The sequence below is a fragment of the Cynara cardunculus genome (genome assembly GCF_001531365.2).
Source record: "Cynara cardunculus var. scolymus isolate 2C chromosome LG 13, CcrdV1, whole genome shotgun sequence".
Classification (NCBI taxonomy): domain Eukaryota; kingdom Viridiplantae; phylum Streptophyta; class Magnoliopsida; order Asterales; family Asteraceae; genus Cynara; species Cynara cardunculus.
Genome location: NC_037540.1, coordinates 8,816,287 through 8,831,881, shown reverse-complemented (window position 1 = coordinate 8,831,881; position 15,595 = coordinate 8,816,287). Strand labels below are relative to the sequence as shown.

Below are 15,595 nucleotides of genomic sequence, written 5' to 3'. Positions count from 1 at the left end.
AATAAGCTTCTAAGAGGAGTTCTTGTTTAGAAAGCCAAGGTTTTTTTTCTAAGTATACGCTACTTCCATTTATAAAAAACTACTCCAAGTAAAAACTTTCAATGCTATAAAGACAAATTAGTTCACACAGACAGATAAAATGGTTGTTAAACCAAGCCAAACCGACTCCATATATCTCACTCGAAAAGATTGGACAGTTGTTTCCGTTAAGACTTTAAAATGGATGACTCCAACAAAAAGATGAATTGAGATGCACAGTAAAGTGTGTATAATGTTTTGGGATGCAATACATTAGCAAATGTAGAAACTGAATCAAAATTTTCTAAACCTTACGAGCCAGTGTTCGCTGTTTTGTAGCGTGCTGAACGACCTTTTCCTCGACCGGGAGGCCCTTACGCCGCCGAACCCCATCGATTAGTTTCCGTGCAGTGTTTTGTAGAACGCTAGAACCGTCTCCAAACTCTTCTTTCTCCTCTTCGGTTTTCGGTATGAAAAACGGATCCTCAGGAAGTGCTTCCCAGTGACTAAGAACAAGCAGAGCACTTGAAGCCCCAGAAGTCCATCTTCTCAGCTCATCGGCAAATCCGAAGCTTTCGGCAACCGGCACGTATGCGTGCACTGTGAACAACGGGGACCCTTCCTGCATTTCTTCCTTTAAGATCCGGGCTCGTCTACGTGCCAGCACAGCGTACATTGGTCCTAAATATTCCGTCGGTGTATTCAACTCGCAAAAATACATGCCTTCAACGATCCGAGGGTTCTTTTGAAGAACAGCTGCTTTACAGGCTTCTTTAACCGCGGTCATAACCTGTCCAGAAAACACCCCGTATTGCTCGGATTGAGCTTGTTGATGAATGGCTTCAGATTCACTAACAAATGGAAAAATGGCAGCCTCGACCACAAACGCCAAACCCCACATGGGTTCATCGCACAAAGGACCAGCCGCAGTGGCAACTTGGAACCCAGATAATACGCTGCTTCTGAGGCTCTCTGCTTCTTCGTTCAGTGATCGAATTTCTGACGACTCGCTTGCTAATCTGTCACTGATGGAAACCTCTGTGAAACCCAGTCTTTCAGATACGTAAGGAGAACTCTGTATGAGAACGGAAGAACCCATGATTGTGGTACTCGGCTCCGGGAGAATGAGCATGTTTGGACCGACTTGTCTTGGCCCCAAAGCCCAGATCCGTTTTAGAAGATTTTCCCATAAAAGTTTATACTTTTCGGCTCGATCTTTATCTTTCTCATTCCCATCTAAAAATTCACTTTCTATGGCATCCCAGATGCGTTTCCGAAGAGCTTCTACTGGATGATCATCATCTTGAGCTCCGATGCTTGATTTAAGCTGAATTGCTTTACCTGCGATGATATCCTCAAGCAGATCGGAACTTTCGTCTAGCAATTTCGTAAGGGCATCAGGAAGTTTCAAAATGTAGACACGAACCATACACCTTCCGTTCGGTGTCGTTCTTTCAATAACGTTAGAACTCCCGATAAAAGATTTTAATTTATCAAAAGGATTTGATGAATCCCCTTCAATGGTTTCTCTAAAAGACACAAGAGGTGGTGAAATTTCTAAGTTCACCTTTGCAAACCTTTCTTTTAAATCTTTAATGCATCTTTCCAGATGAACTTCACCTGCAGCAGCAAGAACATGCTCGCCTCTAGCGGAAACACTCACCTCCACAAACGGGTCTGCACGGTTTAAAAGCCGAAGCCCTTTCATAAGTGCCGCCATGTCGACCGGATCGGATGGCTCAATAGCAACTTTCAGAGTTGGTGAAACCTGAAATGTCATACTGGAGAATGGCCAACAGTTCTTCGTTGAAGATAGAGTAGCGCTTTTCAAGATATGGTGACCGAGGCCTCTAATGGCGACGACATTTCCAGCCGTGGCTGCAGCCACTGGTTTTAAGCCTTGGCCCATCATCAGATACAAAGAATGCAACTCAGCTTCTTGAATATGCTTCTGAACCGATTCTCCCGTTTTAAGTGGATCATACAATGCCGATAGCACAAAGATCTTCTGGCCCGAATGAAGAACACCACTAAAAACCCTCGCAAATGCTAGAAAACACTCGTCGGAATCTCCATTTCCGCCTTCTTCTGTTTGATTGTGCAGAAGATCCCCATTTACGCCTCTTTGAGGTAGCATCTTCATAGGAACCGCAAACATCTTGGATACAAAAGCAACACATGGTGATTCACTTCGTGAATCACAAGCCTCAACGGATTTCCTCACGAGCTCAGCCTCAGCGATCACATCAGAGTTACTGATGGCACTATCTAAAATCTCTCTTTTTGGAAGCAAGCGTGACACACGGAACGATTGTGCAGAAATAGGGTCTGGTATATGTTTAACCACCATAGATAAAATGGCATCTGATAAAGGAAGCCATCGGCTCATGACAGATTGGAGAACGGATTTTGGATCTTTGTTTTGCAGTTCACGATTAGGAACAGATAAATTGAATGATTTGATTAACTTTTCAAGTATCCCTTTATCCCCATTTGTTTCCAAGGCTGCTTCGTAGACTTGCCATAATGGCTCGAGCACAAACTGAACAAACATAGGGCGAGCCTTGCTTCCGGCAGCCAGTCCTTTCTTGCCCACAATCATCTTCGTCTTTGGAATAAAGTATCGAGGACCCCATAAAGCTTTCTGCAAACTAGCAGAGCTAGCTCCTAGTTTAGAAGCATAAAACTCGGCAAACTCACAAATACCAAATCCCCATCCATCTAAGGCACAAACAAAAACAACATTACCCTTTTGTGGTTGGAAAGTTACTTCTTCATCATCCTCTATGAACTCCTGGTTTTCATCATTTGATTCACCAGCAGGTCCAGCAAGAATGGAGTCGACATCTGATAAATACTTTTGAGATTTGTAAGTACTAACGATCCCATTAACTTCATGAACGATTCTCTGGAGACGATTGTAAGCCTCCATGGGACTCAATTTAAGCTCACAAATCAACCTATCGATCTTATTCAAAACCAAACAAGGTGTAAGCTTTTCGATCCACGCCTGACGTAAAACAGCATGGGTCTGAATATGAACACCCTCAACAGCATCCACCAAAACCAAACCTCCATCGCTCAAACGAGAAGCAGTTGAAACCTCACTACAAAAGTCCATATGGCCAGGTGAATCAATAAGGTTTATGGAATGACCTTTAAATTGAAGACCAATGGAAGAACTCTTCATGGTTATTGCCCTCCTTTGTTCTTCGTCTAAATAATCCATAAATCGAAGCCTACCAGCTTGTTTTGGATGGAGAACCCCTCCTCCACACGAAGCAATCAGGTGATCAGCAAGGGTGGTTTTGCCATGATCAACATGAGCAAGAATGCATATATTCCGTATCCTCCCACAATCAGATGAATCATCCATCGAAATATTATTCGCGATACAAGTGTAACAATAGTGACTGTTTGAAATTAACACAACCAAATAAAAGAATTGCAATGAAATCGAGAACAAGATTAGGGATTACTAAGAGGGGGTTGCTGGAAGTAGGGTTTTGAGGGTGGAACTGAATACAACAATGTCCTTGGTAGGGTTCGTACCTGAAATCAAACGGCGACGAGATAACAAGTGAAGATTGGTGACTTAAAGAACATAAATTAGGGTTACAGAGAAAAGAGCGGCGACGGAGAAGGAGATTCCTTGTGTTGATTGCGAGGGAATTTGGCCTTCGATTTGGAATTTGGGTTCAGAATTTTGAAGAACGGCGAAAAGAAAAGGAATTCAATTTTGCTAGTTATTACCAATTTTCGGTTTTAAACAAAAAGGTAAAAAATTCACTTTTGGTCCCTGTTGTTTCAAACAAATCACAAAAAGTTACCCTTGAATTTCAAGAAGTACAAACATTGTCCCCATGTAATGCACTTTGCTCTGAAGAATGAAGATGGTCGATGGTCCCGTAAACCTAACTCTGTTATGGTTTGTTAAAAGAAATATATAGATTTCGTCCTTGCGGTTTTGACATTACGGTTTTTATTCGTATGGTTTGTATATTATTGTTATTTGATCATTAAGGCTAATTTCTACTTTTAAGTATGAGGACTAAAATAAAAATAAATTATAAATTATAAGGATAAAAACAACAATAAAATTTAATTCATAAGAACAAAAATATCAATGAATTGTAAACCATGAGGATGAAAATTATAATTTCAAAATTACAGAGACAATAATAGAAAAGTTTCAACAAACTGTAGGGGGTAAGAACGTAATTTAATTAAAAATAAGTGATAGGTTTCCTCTTAAATTTTATTATAATTTAATTTCAATTTTCAGTTTAACAGCAAAGTAATTTATTTTTGACTTAACAATATAATTTTTATAAAGATAATGATTTTGTTAGAATTCAATGATTATCCTAATTATATTTTAGATCTTTTATATTTAAAATGAGATGTTTATCCTATATTTGATTATGTTTATCTACAGTTAGTTATACAAATTTAAAAATAGAGCTTTAATAAGTTATACTTACACACAATTTACTTTTAATATTAAATTTTAAGTAATATGCATTAATAAATAATACTTCATGCATAAAAAATGGTTTTTAAGAATTTTTGTCAAATATTTTATAATATAGTATAGATGACATCTTCCATTTAGTTTCTCTCGTATTCAAGAATATGAAAATTATTTTTGTTTCCTTCCCTTCCTTTTCAAAAGCACAAGAAGAAAGAAATTTTTTCCTTCGTTCTCTTTTTATTTATTTTCTTCTTAAATTCGAGAACACAACGAAAATCTAAAACCACCCTTTTCCGACCATCCCACCCTTTTTCAAAGGAATTTTATGTAATCGCCATTTTTTATAAAATGATTTTCATTTTTTAGTCATTTTACAAAACTATTTCCTGAAATAACCAAAGTTTACAACAAAAAAAAAACTTTACACAGAAAAAAGAATTTCTGTGTAAAAAAAGATTTTCTGTTACACAGAAATTCTTTTTCTGCACAAAGTTTTTTTTTTTTGCCTAAACTCCTTTTAACTTGTTTTTTTTTTTTTTTGTAAACTTTGGCTATTTGAGGAAATAGGTTTCTAAGATGGCTAAAAAGGGAAAGTTAGAGGTCATTTACTAAATACTTACCCGATAAGTGTTTATCGGACAATTTTCCTCACCAGATTAACATAGCAAGGGCCAAGAATCTTACCTGGTAAGAGTGATGATTATGATGGAGAGTCTTACCCGAGAAGTGAGGGTGACAACTCTTACCCGAGTAAGCTCTTACCAGGTAAATTATTGCATAGGATACCGTTTTGATGTACTACAATCTTATCCAATAAAAATAAATTATAATGTTGATTTCTACTGGTAAGCACTTACTGAGTAAGCATTTGAATAAACGGCCCATTTCACAAGATAATTGGCAAACAACAAAGAACGCATACCCTTAATCCACTGTTACAACTCTATACATCCTTAAACCTACTAAAAAGAAGAAACAATGTTATTCCAGCTTCACAAATGCACAAAAAATAACCTTAAAAGTCAAACAGATGGTCTTCCTTCTCGATGAATCACGTAACGAAATATAGAACTCTGCGATAACCAGTATACGTATTTGTCGGGTTTACCTTTGATGCTTGTTTCCACGGCCTTCCGTTGACGTTCCGATAAACACGCAATAACTATCTCCAAAAGGCCCGTTATAGTCAATGCCATATCTTTTGCAAAGTAATACAAGATTTTCGGTAAGTATATGCGTGTTTCTTTGTTCACGTATACCGTTGATTGTATAAACTCTTCTTTGGCAAGCCTCAGATCCTGAAACACGTTCTTTGCGTTGTAGATACGAACCTACGTTTCAAAGATTTATCGTCAAGACCAAAATGGCACAAAGAATAACAAGAAAATGTACCAAAATTACAGCTTAAAAGGTCGGTACTGATTTGTGGGATATATCATGTAAGCGAATCTGATTTTACACGATATATGTTACTTGAAAGCACGGTCTAGGGTCTCAGGATAGGATATATACAGATCGATGGGACTAGACAAGCCTGGACGGGGGAATGACGAAGGCAAGTGAAGGAATTGCAAAAGGTTTAGAGTTTTAATTTAATATGGGTAGTTTAGTAATTTACCTTTCTTGTCCCTCGACCTATATGGTGTCAAGTAATGTCCGATCTAATGTTGCACCAAACATGGGACAAGAAAGGCATGTTTATTAGCAGAGTAACGAGTTTCACAAGACTCGCAGCTTATTCTGTTAGCTATATTGCCTATACATGACTGTTTGATAGTGGCTTAAAGATATAGAAAATGGCTTATTTAGTAAGCTTCCAAGGGATCTTTATGCAGAAATCCAAGTTTTTTCCGTACATACCCCTCCCCAGTAAAAAAACACTCCTTCCATCTATGAAAAAACTTACCAACCAAAAACCTTCTCGATCTATACATACAGATTAATCTACACAAACAGCTTTATCCATACAGGACTTGATAGAAGACCAACCAAACAGCCCCAAACTTTTTGTTCTGTCTTTTTCCGTCTTATCCCACATAAAAAATACACCCAAAAGTAAGGTCTTGGGAAACAAGTTCTAAGGGTAGATTCACTTGATCTCATGAAAGTAAAAATTCTCACACGAGGATCCCTACTCAGACAGAAAAGGCAATAAATGTATTACGATATCCAAAGTGTGAACTCAGAAACATTTGCATACCGCAGGGTCCGAGAATGCCCCTAAAGAAAGAGCAAAATGAACAAGCGGCTCCGGGTATTCAATGGCGTAAACGTGTTTATTAGGCTCCGTCTTCAACTTCCTACCAGGAGATAGCAGTGACTGTAGCCACTGCTTTCATACTATGAGTTAAGATACCTTAAAAATAATCCCGTTACTTATACTATTTTTCCTCCATTCATTCGTCATGGGACCCACAAAAGAGAACATCAAATAGCCAAGACGAACGAATGGAATCATTAAGATAATTCTCCGTGTTTGAATGTTAAGAACGATTGGAGATAGATAAGAGGCAAACCGGTGCTCTAAAGTGTGATTTGATTCCAAATATAGAGATCTGTATGATATATGCATTGATCGAGTGCCCCCCAATGTTATAAGTCGCCTGAAATACAAGGTTATGAACCCGCCAATAAAAGCGTTAATTTGGACAAACGAATTTATTCGTTTACTACGAACATACGAAAGAATAGAAAAGAATTATATGTATTACCTTCAAAATGGAATTACTTTTTGTGTTATTATGAGTTCCATATGCTAAATATGCCTGCAAGAAATAAGCATATATGTTAAATATCCGTTCTTTACTGATCGAACTGATCTTATTGAATCGATGGGCGGAAAGGAACCTGCCGATTCTGCTCCCCACTAAAGGCCTAACTACAAAATTCTAATGGGATCCGGTGCATTAGTGCCGGTATGATCGCACCCAAAAAACTTGTGTTCCACTCAGGGATGTAATGGCATACCGACTCTTTTTCTTCCATTCAAGAATATTTAAATATTTGATAATATTATGTAGAACGCTTTATAGAGAAATAACGGGACGTACATGCATCACCAAAGCGTTATGAATGTTGATCCAAAACGCAAGCTTTTGTTCGCGCTTCATTTTCCGAGGGTCAACATTCTCAAGTCTCTTTACCAACGTTCTACATGAATAAAAATGTGAAGTAATTAGAACTATAAAACAGTAAGAAATGTCCCAAAGTAAAACCATTTCGGTTGATGATTAAACTACCTGAATTTTTTTAGCATCCTCGAAGCATAATTGAAACCATCATCATCTACCCCTATTTTCAAAACTTCTATCATCTCAGCATACGGCCCTCTTTCCTCTTTCGAGCTCTCGAATTTACTGTCCCATGTAGCTTCCTCATTGCAATAAGGACTCCAGGTATCGGAAAGATTTGTGGTACAATATGTACCCGATGAGGACAAGGATGAAGTGGAAGAAACCGAAGGTCCGATTTGAGATTGATTTTTGTCCCCGAGCTTGCAATAGATAGAAGATATACATCTGATTATATCTTCAGAAAGTATATCAGGCCCATCAAGAAGGGTGTTTTCGGTTGGAGTTCCAAGGTGATCCCCAAGACTACGATGGCTACAACGAGCAGTTTTTCTCTCCTGCAATTACCCGTCATAGATATAATCTTTAACTTCATGATGGAGTACAAAAGTAGATAAAAAGATGTATATTTCTGACATTTTAAGGGGTTATTTAGGAAAATAGCCTTCGGATAGATTCTTTTAATGAATGACGTTTTGACAGATTTAAGAACTGCCTAACAAAAGAATACCTCTTCCTAAGAATGCCTCAAAATCTATGAGAAGGTCATGCATTTAAATAGAATCCGACTCAAGAATAACGCTCGTTTTAGGTGAAACCAATGTGATTAGTGTCATACTTACTCTTCTAGATGATGGATCTGGAACGGCAGAACCACTGTGATGATTTAAACCAGTAACTCCTTCCCGTAGAGGAAAAAGTTCACCACGATGACCACTTAACCGAGCATCAGACTTCACTATGAAGCGTGACTGATCAGCAACAGATGTGATCTTATGTTCTGAAGGGAACTCGATATGCATACTATGAACATGCTGCTTAAAAGCTGTCCGATAGAGTGTAAGTAAATAACGTTCCAAATGAAGTATTTCCATTTCAAGAGAGGTGATCTCTTTCACCAATTCCACCGATGACTGTAAGCAAAGTCACCAAAGAGACATTAGAATATTGATCACAATGATTTGGTGCACAAAAATTGTTCATGATTGCTAAATAAGATGACTATAACCTTTGAATTTAGTGTGCCATTTGAAGCAATGGAAGAAAACGAACTCGAACATGGTGTCATCTCTGACTCTGACCAAATGGAGGATTGATCGGGCAATATCTTCCCCAATTCAACATCCTGTGCCAAAGATAAAAGAAGTTATACTTAATCTTTCAATGTCCCAATAAAAGGTTATGGATTATACTTAATTCTTCAAGGTCCGAGTAAAAGGTTGCAAAATCGTAAGCTTGTAACTCATGTATACCTCCATCACAATTCAAGACAAAGAACATTGCTAATTGACCAACCCAAATGGGAAATATAACTCAAGCAACCAAAGCTGTTTTTAATAGACAGGAATCAAAATATACAAAAAAGGGGTCCAATACTGACATAAACCAAACCAAACCAAACTAAACCAACCGAACCCAGAATATCACGCCAGGGTGGGGCTTGGCAAAGTGTACGGCGACTGATTTTGTGAAGACCCCCGGCTTGTGAAAAGTGTGATGAAGAGAGAAAGATTGGGTCCAAGATTGACATGAGAATTCAAAAAGTGGTCAAATGAAAACTACTCCCTCCACCAAATAAAAATTGCATCAATTTCTATTTGGAAGGTCCCAAAGAAAATTGCAACATCTATAATTTGGAAATATTTCAAGGTCCAACAACCTGTTTGCCCATTGTCATCATTTCAATGGTGAACTTGACCTGGATCCACAAAGATTCCCCTTTTGTTGAAGGGTACTTTAGACATTTCAGAAACAGCCAAGCACTTTCCTAAATAGACTATTAGCATGGCAACTTATTGACCATAATTTTTTGCTTTCATCTAAAAGCTTAAATACATGTAGTCTACTAGTAAATGATGATCATCAAGGAATTGGTCATTCTAAAAAGTTTCATCCCAAAGGAGAAAAGATGATATGTGTCTTCTTGAGTTCTATTCTTGACCTTTTGAGACAGAAAAACTGTAAAATGGACTAATTCTGGGATGAATGAAGCATAATTTATCGTCACAAGTTTGTATAATTCAGGGTTTGTTATAGAATCTAATATGCATTTATACATATTTCTGAAACTCAAAAAAAATTTATATCAATTCTAAAGATGAAATTTGTCATCTGTTTTCAACTCAGAACTCGAACCATAACATTAAACTCTCTTCTAATGGCAGTACAAAGGATAACAAGAACATAAGAAGACTAACTGCTGTAAGAGTGTAGGAAGGTTTTGGTGCCATTTCTAGAACACCACCATGATCTTTGCTAATGTGTCCATTACTCCAAGAACAACTGCAAGATAAACCCACAAACGAAACTTAATGAATCAATAAAACAGTTCCAATAATCCAACCAAAATGGAAGATTAGAATGGGGTTGTTATATATAAACCTATTCGAAGACGATTGAATTCAGCATACCCTTTAAAAACTAGGGTGAGATTTCATATATGAAACAGTACCAAATCAATGCTAGAAAAGGAGTAATCATCAGCTATTCCAACATAAACCCATTTGAGGATGAATAATCATACGCAATACCCTCATAAACACAAACCAAACCAGTTGCTAATCAACCCAAGAGCAAGAATCAATGTTTACCCTTGAAAACTTGAATGACGGGAAGACAAAAGAGAAGGCGATGGAGAAATAGGTGGAGTTGAATCACAGTTTACTTTCAACATCTGTCCTGTTGACGAGGAGTTGAAGAAGATGAATAACTCACCGACAGTTTACAGTGACGATCATTAACTGCATTTCAGAGTATTGTTTCTATACAGAACAACTCAAAGCTGTACCGAAAACAACGTTAGGACCAGAGAACGGGAGGGCATTTGCTATATGTGTGTATACGTGTAAGCGAAAGATCAAAAATCAAAAAACAAAGAAATGCGAATGATACAGTGGAAGCGAAGAATCATCATTTAAAGCAAAGAAGCCGTTCAAATTAGGGTAAAGGGGGTGTGAAAGGCAACAAATGTAGGAAGAACCCCACATTGGTCTTGATCAATCATAAATACAGAGTGGGTGATGAATATATAATTGAAAAGAGTTTAGGGGGAATTGGAAAAGGGATGGCATTGATTGAAAATGGGAAGTGTGTAGTAGCAGAGCCAGAAAGAGAATGAGTAGAATAATGGCGCATTGGGGTGGGGGAGGTAGATGAGAGCAGAGCAGCAACCATGGCTGTCGGTGAACCGAATTACGTGCGACTCGGAAATATATATCGAATCCTAATGACATTGGGATTCCCCTGTTAACCACGTATTGTAATTATTGTATTAAAAACTTGGTGTTTAAGATTGTTTATTTAAAACAACTTTATGTTTTTTTTATAAAAATATGTATCAACTTATTATAAGTTCGAAGAATTTAACTTCTTTAAAAACTTCTTATTATTGGTTTGACACCGACATAAATTGTTTATCAAAACATTTAAAAGTGCTTATTACCGGTGTCACACCAAAATAAGTCAAAAAATTATTTTTATAAACAATCTCAAACATCCCTAAATGTTTTTACCTCATGTAAACGGTGGTTTAGTTTATTTAAAAAATCGAACATTTTAATCTAAAATTAAAAAATATATATATTACAAATTGAATTCCACTCAAAAGCTATGGCCCTCAAATATGATTCATTATATTTTCGTAATCATATATATTCGTAGGTTGCAATTTGAGTGGGAAAAAGTTATTGTAATTAAAGAGGTGTTTGACATTATTTATTTGAAACAATTTATGTTTTTTTAAAGAAGTATTTATTAACTTATTATAAGTCAGAAGAGTTTAACTTATTCAAAAACTTCTTATTACCGGTTTGGCACCRGTATAAGTTGTTTATCCAAACACTCAAAAGTGCTTATTACCGGTGTCACACCGGAATAAATAAATAAGTTGTTTTTATAAGCAATCCCAAACACCCCTAAGTTTTTTTTTTTTTTTTTAAATTTCGGTTTGTGACATATTACTTAAGCCTCGAAGGATGTAGTGAAAAATATCATCTACTTCTGGTTCGAATTCAAACGTTGTCATAATTCTTATAGTCATGAAGGTTCACTTACAATGATTTTAGGTTATTCGTGGTCACCTACACATAAGGTTATAAATGAACTGAACGTTTGGGGAACCGTTTATGAACCGTTCGATGAGAAGTTCGTTTATTTAATAAATGAACGAACATAAACAATTTTTTTGTCCATTTAATTAAATGAACGAACATGAACAAGAATCTCGTCCGTTCATTTATGTTCGTGATGTTCACTCATTTACGTTCGTTTATATTCGTTCGTTTATGTTCGTTTATATATTTAATTTAATATATAATCTTTTATTTATTTAGTTTGAATTCAAGTAATATTTATTTAAGTTTTAACTTTTTAAACCCGTTCGTTTATATTCGTTTAACCCGTTCGTTTAGCATATTAATGGACGAACATAAATGAGCACGAACATACCTGAATTCTAAACGAACACGAACACAAAGATTTTTGTTCGTTTACCGTTCGGTTCATTTACAACGATACCCATATACTTAATTGGTACATATAAGCTGGTACAAAAATCCACGATAATTCAAAATAAATAAGAATAACACGAGATACATATGGAAAACACCCTAGATCCCACGGTGCAGATGGAATTACAAAAACAGTGTATACAATACAACCCACACAATAGTACACTGGAGTTTAATGATAGGGGCCCGGATGAGCATTTAATATTTATAGTTAATAGATTGAACGGATTCTTTAAAATTAAGAAAGTATGAGGAGAGTGTGTGAAATTCTACGAGTTCAGAGAGCTTCTCAAAAATGATTATTATAAGAGGAAAATAATTTTTTTATAATAATTAATGTTGTAATTTTTAAAATGAATAAAACTATTACATTAAATGTAATTATTTAATTTAGATATTTTAAATTTTAATTCTCTATTTTCAAGAAGATTCAAATAATCTGTTGTAGATTAAATATATATATATATATATATATATATATATATATATATATATGAATAATCCTGTGAGAATAAGAGTTAAGTTGAAAAACATAAAAAGATATTTACACCATTTTATCACTTTTAATCTCACCCTCATCTCATGAATTGAGCTTCTTACGGGAATTGATATGGGGTATCTCAATGCATCTCATTATTTTTTATCTTCAATTAGAATTGATCATATGGTGAAGATCATTTTTTAGCCTTCTCATCATAAGTTACATTCTCACTACAACTCAACCCCCCCCCCCCCACACACACACATACATACATATATATATATATACATATATATATATATATATATAGAGAGAGAGAGAGAGAGAGAAACTTGGGATCATGTGAGACCAAGGGTTTTTCGTGAGACCCGTAAGACCAATTCTCAACCCTTGGATTAGATCTTCATAATCACAAAATTGTCACAAGACTTCTAGATAATCACAAAATTGTCACCGTACAACTTTAGGCCATTAGATCATTAGCTTATGAAGTTGATCAATAAGCATAAATTGGTCTTACGGGTCTCACGAAAAACCGTTGGTCTCACGTGAACTCAATCATATATATATATATATATATATATATATGGGGGTTGGTTATTTTTTACCATGTATTTGTTGTTAAATATGTTAAACAATCAAGAACATATATATATATATATATGTATATATATATATATATGTGTGTGTGTGTGTGTGTGTGTGAGAGAGAGAGAGAGAGAGAGAGAGATAAATAACAAAAGTCGGTAGTTATGAAAATTGTTCACTAATGAATTTTTGATCGATTGTTTGTATATTAATGTCTCTAGTTCACGCATGAACATCATGTGAATTGTGTTCACTAAGGGTGTGTTTGGTACGTTGGACATGGTGGAACAGGACAGGACAAAACACAATTGTTCTATGTTTGGTGTGGCCTTATGTTGGATTCACTAGAACTAGCTAGACCACGGGTGGGACAAGCCTGTCCACCCTTACCCCCTGGAACTAAGTGGAATAAGAAATATTTTACCTATCTACCCTCTCAAAACCCTTCTTTGCTTCCACCGTATACTTCACGAATTGTTCCCCTTCAATCGACAGTATCGATTGCAAGCGTCACCCTTCTTCCCCTTCAATCGGCAGTATCGATTGCTGGACAGTAATCGACAGATTTCACGAATCGTTCTACCTGTTTCTATCGATTGCATTTTGTTTGCTGTTTTGTATCGATTTTGCCACTGGATTTCACACGATTTTGTTGTTTCTATTGATTTTGCTGTTTTCAATCGGCGGTATCGATTTTGCTGTTTCTATCGATTTTGCTGTGACGATTACATTTTGTTTGCTGTTTTGTATCGATTTTGCCACTGGATTTCAATCAATTTTGTTGTTTCTATCGATTTTGCTGTTTTCAATCGGCGGTATTGATTTTGTTGTTTCTATCGATTTTGCTGTGACGATTGCAGTTTGTTTGCTGTTTTGTATCGATTTTGCCACTGGACTGTAAAATTGATTGAAGTTGAAGTTTTTAGGGTTTAGAATCTGATGTCGTCTTCTCAAGTGGGTTTAGGAGTATGGTAGATTAATTTGATCATGGTGGTTAGAATTCTGGGATTGACTCACTAGGGGTAAATGAGTCATTTTAACCAGCTCTGTCAAGTCCTATCATGTCTTACCAAAAGCTGAACAGCTGTCATGTCCCGTCCCGTCCTGTCTGCGTACCAAACGCACCCTAATTGACATATCATTCAAAACATGGACTAACTCATAGAAAGGCATACGATGGCACGTGCTACCGTATTATCTTTCTACCGAAAGGTTAAAAAATTTACGTTTATGAAAGGTACAACAATATCGTTTTAGAATGTGTCACCGTTCAAAAGTTCAAGAAGGTGCAACCGTACCTCGTATTCAACCAAAAAACCGAGAAGAACTCTTGAAATCAACCAAAAACATGAAGACACGTCGTTAAAACTCGTGCTTTTTGTAATTATTTTTTGTTTATATTATATGGTGCCACTGTAAAAAAAAAATCAAGGTCCATCCCTGATTCAAAAACCAGAAAAGAAAAAATATCATCTGAATCAATATACTGAATGGTACAGTGTTCATTTTGATTATCCATCATTCAAATTAACTCGAACATTTTCATCGTAACCCTTGAAAACGATGACATAATTATCATCCCTAATAACAAACAATTATAATTTTGTAACATCTCATGTAATACAGCGAATTAACTTACAAATGAAAATCATCTATGTACCCTTAATCATTAACTCTAACATTTGAAGTAACTATAGTTTAAAAATGATTCTGATTGATCCAACGAGTTCACAAAATTAATATTATTTTTTTGGTTAACAAAAATATATAATTAATTTATAAATTTCAATAAATTTTCTGAATCTTTTTAATAAATTCAATGATGTACCTGAAAAAAATAAATAAAAAAAATGATAAAAAAAGAAAATAAAAATAAAATAATAATGGAAGAGTTGGGTTAGGAATAAGACAATGATGGTCGCCAACCGCTCCCCACATTCCATATCATTATTATGTTTTCAAACACCCAAAAACATATTAATTGTATTTTTTAAATTATATTTATAAAACTGTAAAGGTATTTGTGCACTGCAGCGAGATAATCTCGATTTTAATGTTTCGTTTTAATTCTGTTCCTCTATCAATGTTATAATACGGTTTTATGTGGTTTCGAGAAAAACGATAATGTTTTTATTTTTGAATAAAATATAAATTTGAATATATCTTAATTTTTTTTAAAACACATTGATATTAATATTAAATTAACTATTTAAAAGTTCTTGTTTTGTTGTGTAAC

General features: G+C 35.6%; 2 protein-coding genes across 4 annotated transcripts; both read right to left on the bottom strand.

Moving 5' to 3' along the window:
* Positions 1–218: 218 nt before the first annotated feature.
* On the bottom strand, positions 219–3,710 carry LOC112524481 (elongation factor-like GTPase 1). Its single transcript, XM_025134316.1, has 2 exons — positions 3,571–3,710; positions 219–3,431 (listed from the first exon to the last, which is right to left on the bottom strand). Exon 2 carries the CDS (start codon positions 3,392–3,394, stop codon positions 323–325), a length of 3,072 nt encoding a protein of 1,023 aa, XP_024990084.1. The 5' UTR covers positions 3,395–3,431; positions 3,571–3,710; the 3' UTR covers positions 219–322.
* A 1,671-nt stretch (positions 3,711–5,381) lies between these two features.
* LOC112524483 lies at positions 5,382–10,900 on the bottom strand. Of its 3 annotated transcripts, none has more exons than XM_025134319.1 (10): positions 10,374–10,900; positions 9,981–10,065; positions 8,792–8,908; positions 8,406–8,696; positions 7,732–8,120; positions 7,543–7,642; positions 7,204–7,257; positions 7,009–7,095; positions 6,693–6,821; positions 5,382–5,823 (listed from the first exon to the last, which is right to left on the bottom strand). In XM_025134319.1, exons 1-10 carry the CDS (start codon positions 10,454–10,456, stop codon positions 5,515–5,517), a joined length of 1,644 nt encoding a protein of 547 aa, XP_024990087.1. In that variant the 5' UTR covers positions 10,457–10,900; the 3' UTR covers positions 5,382–5,514. The 3 variants fall into 3 exon arrangements, with proteins under 3 accessions (XP_024990087.1, XP_024990088.1, XP_024990089.1); XM_025134320.1 differs by having other exon boundaries at positions 6,693–6,812; XM_025134321.1 differs by lacking the exon at positions 6,693–6,821.
* Between the last annotated feature and the right edge of the window lie 4,695 nt (positions 10,901–15,595).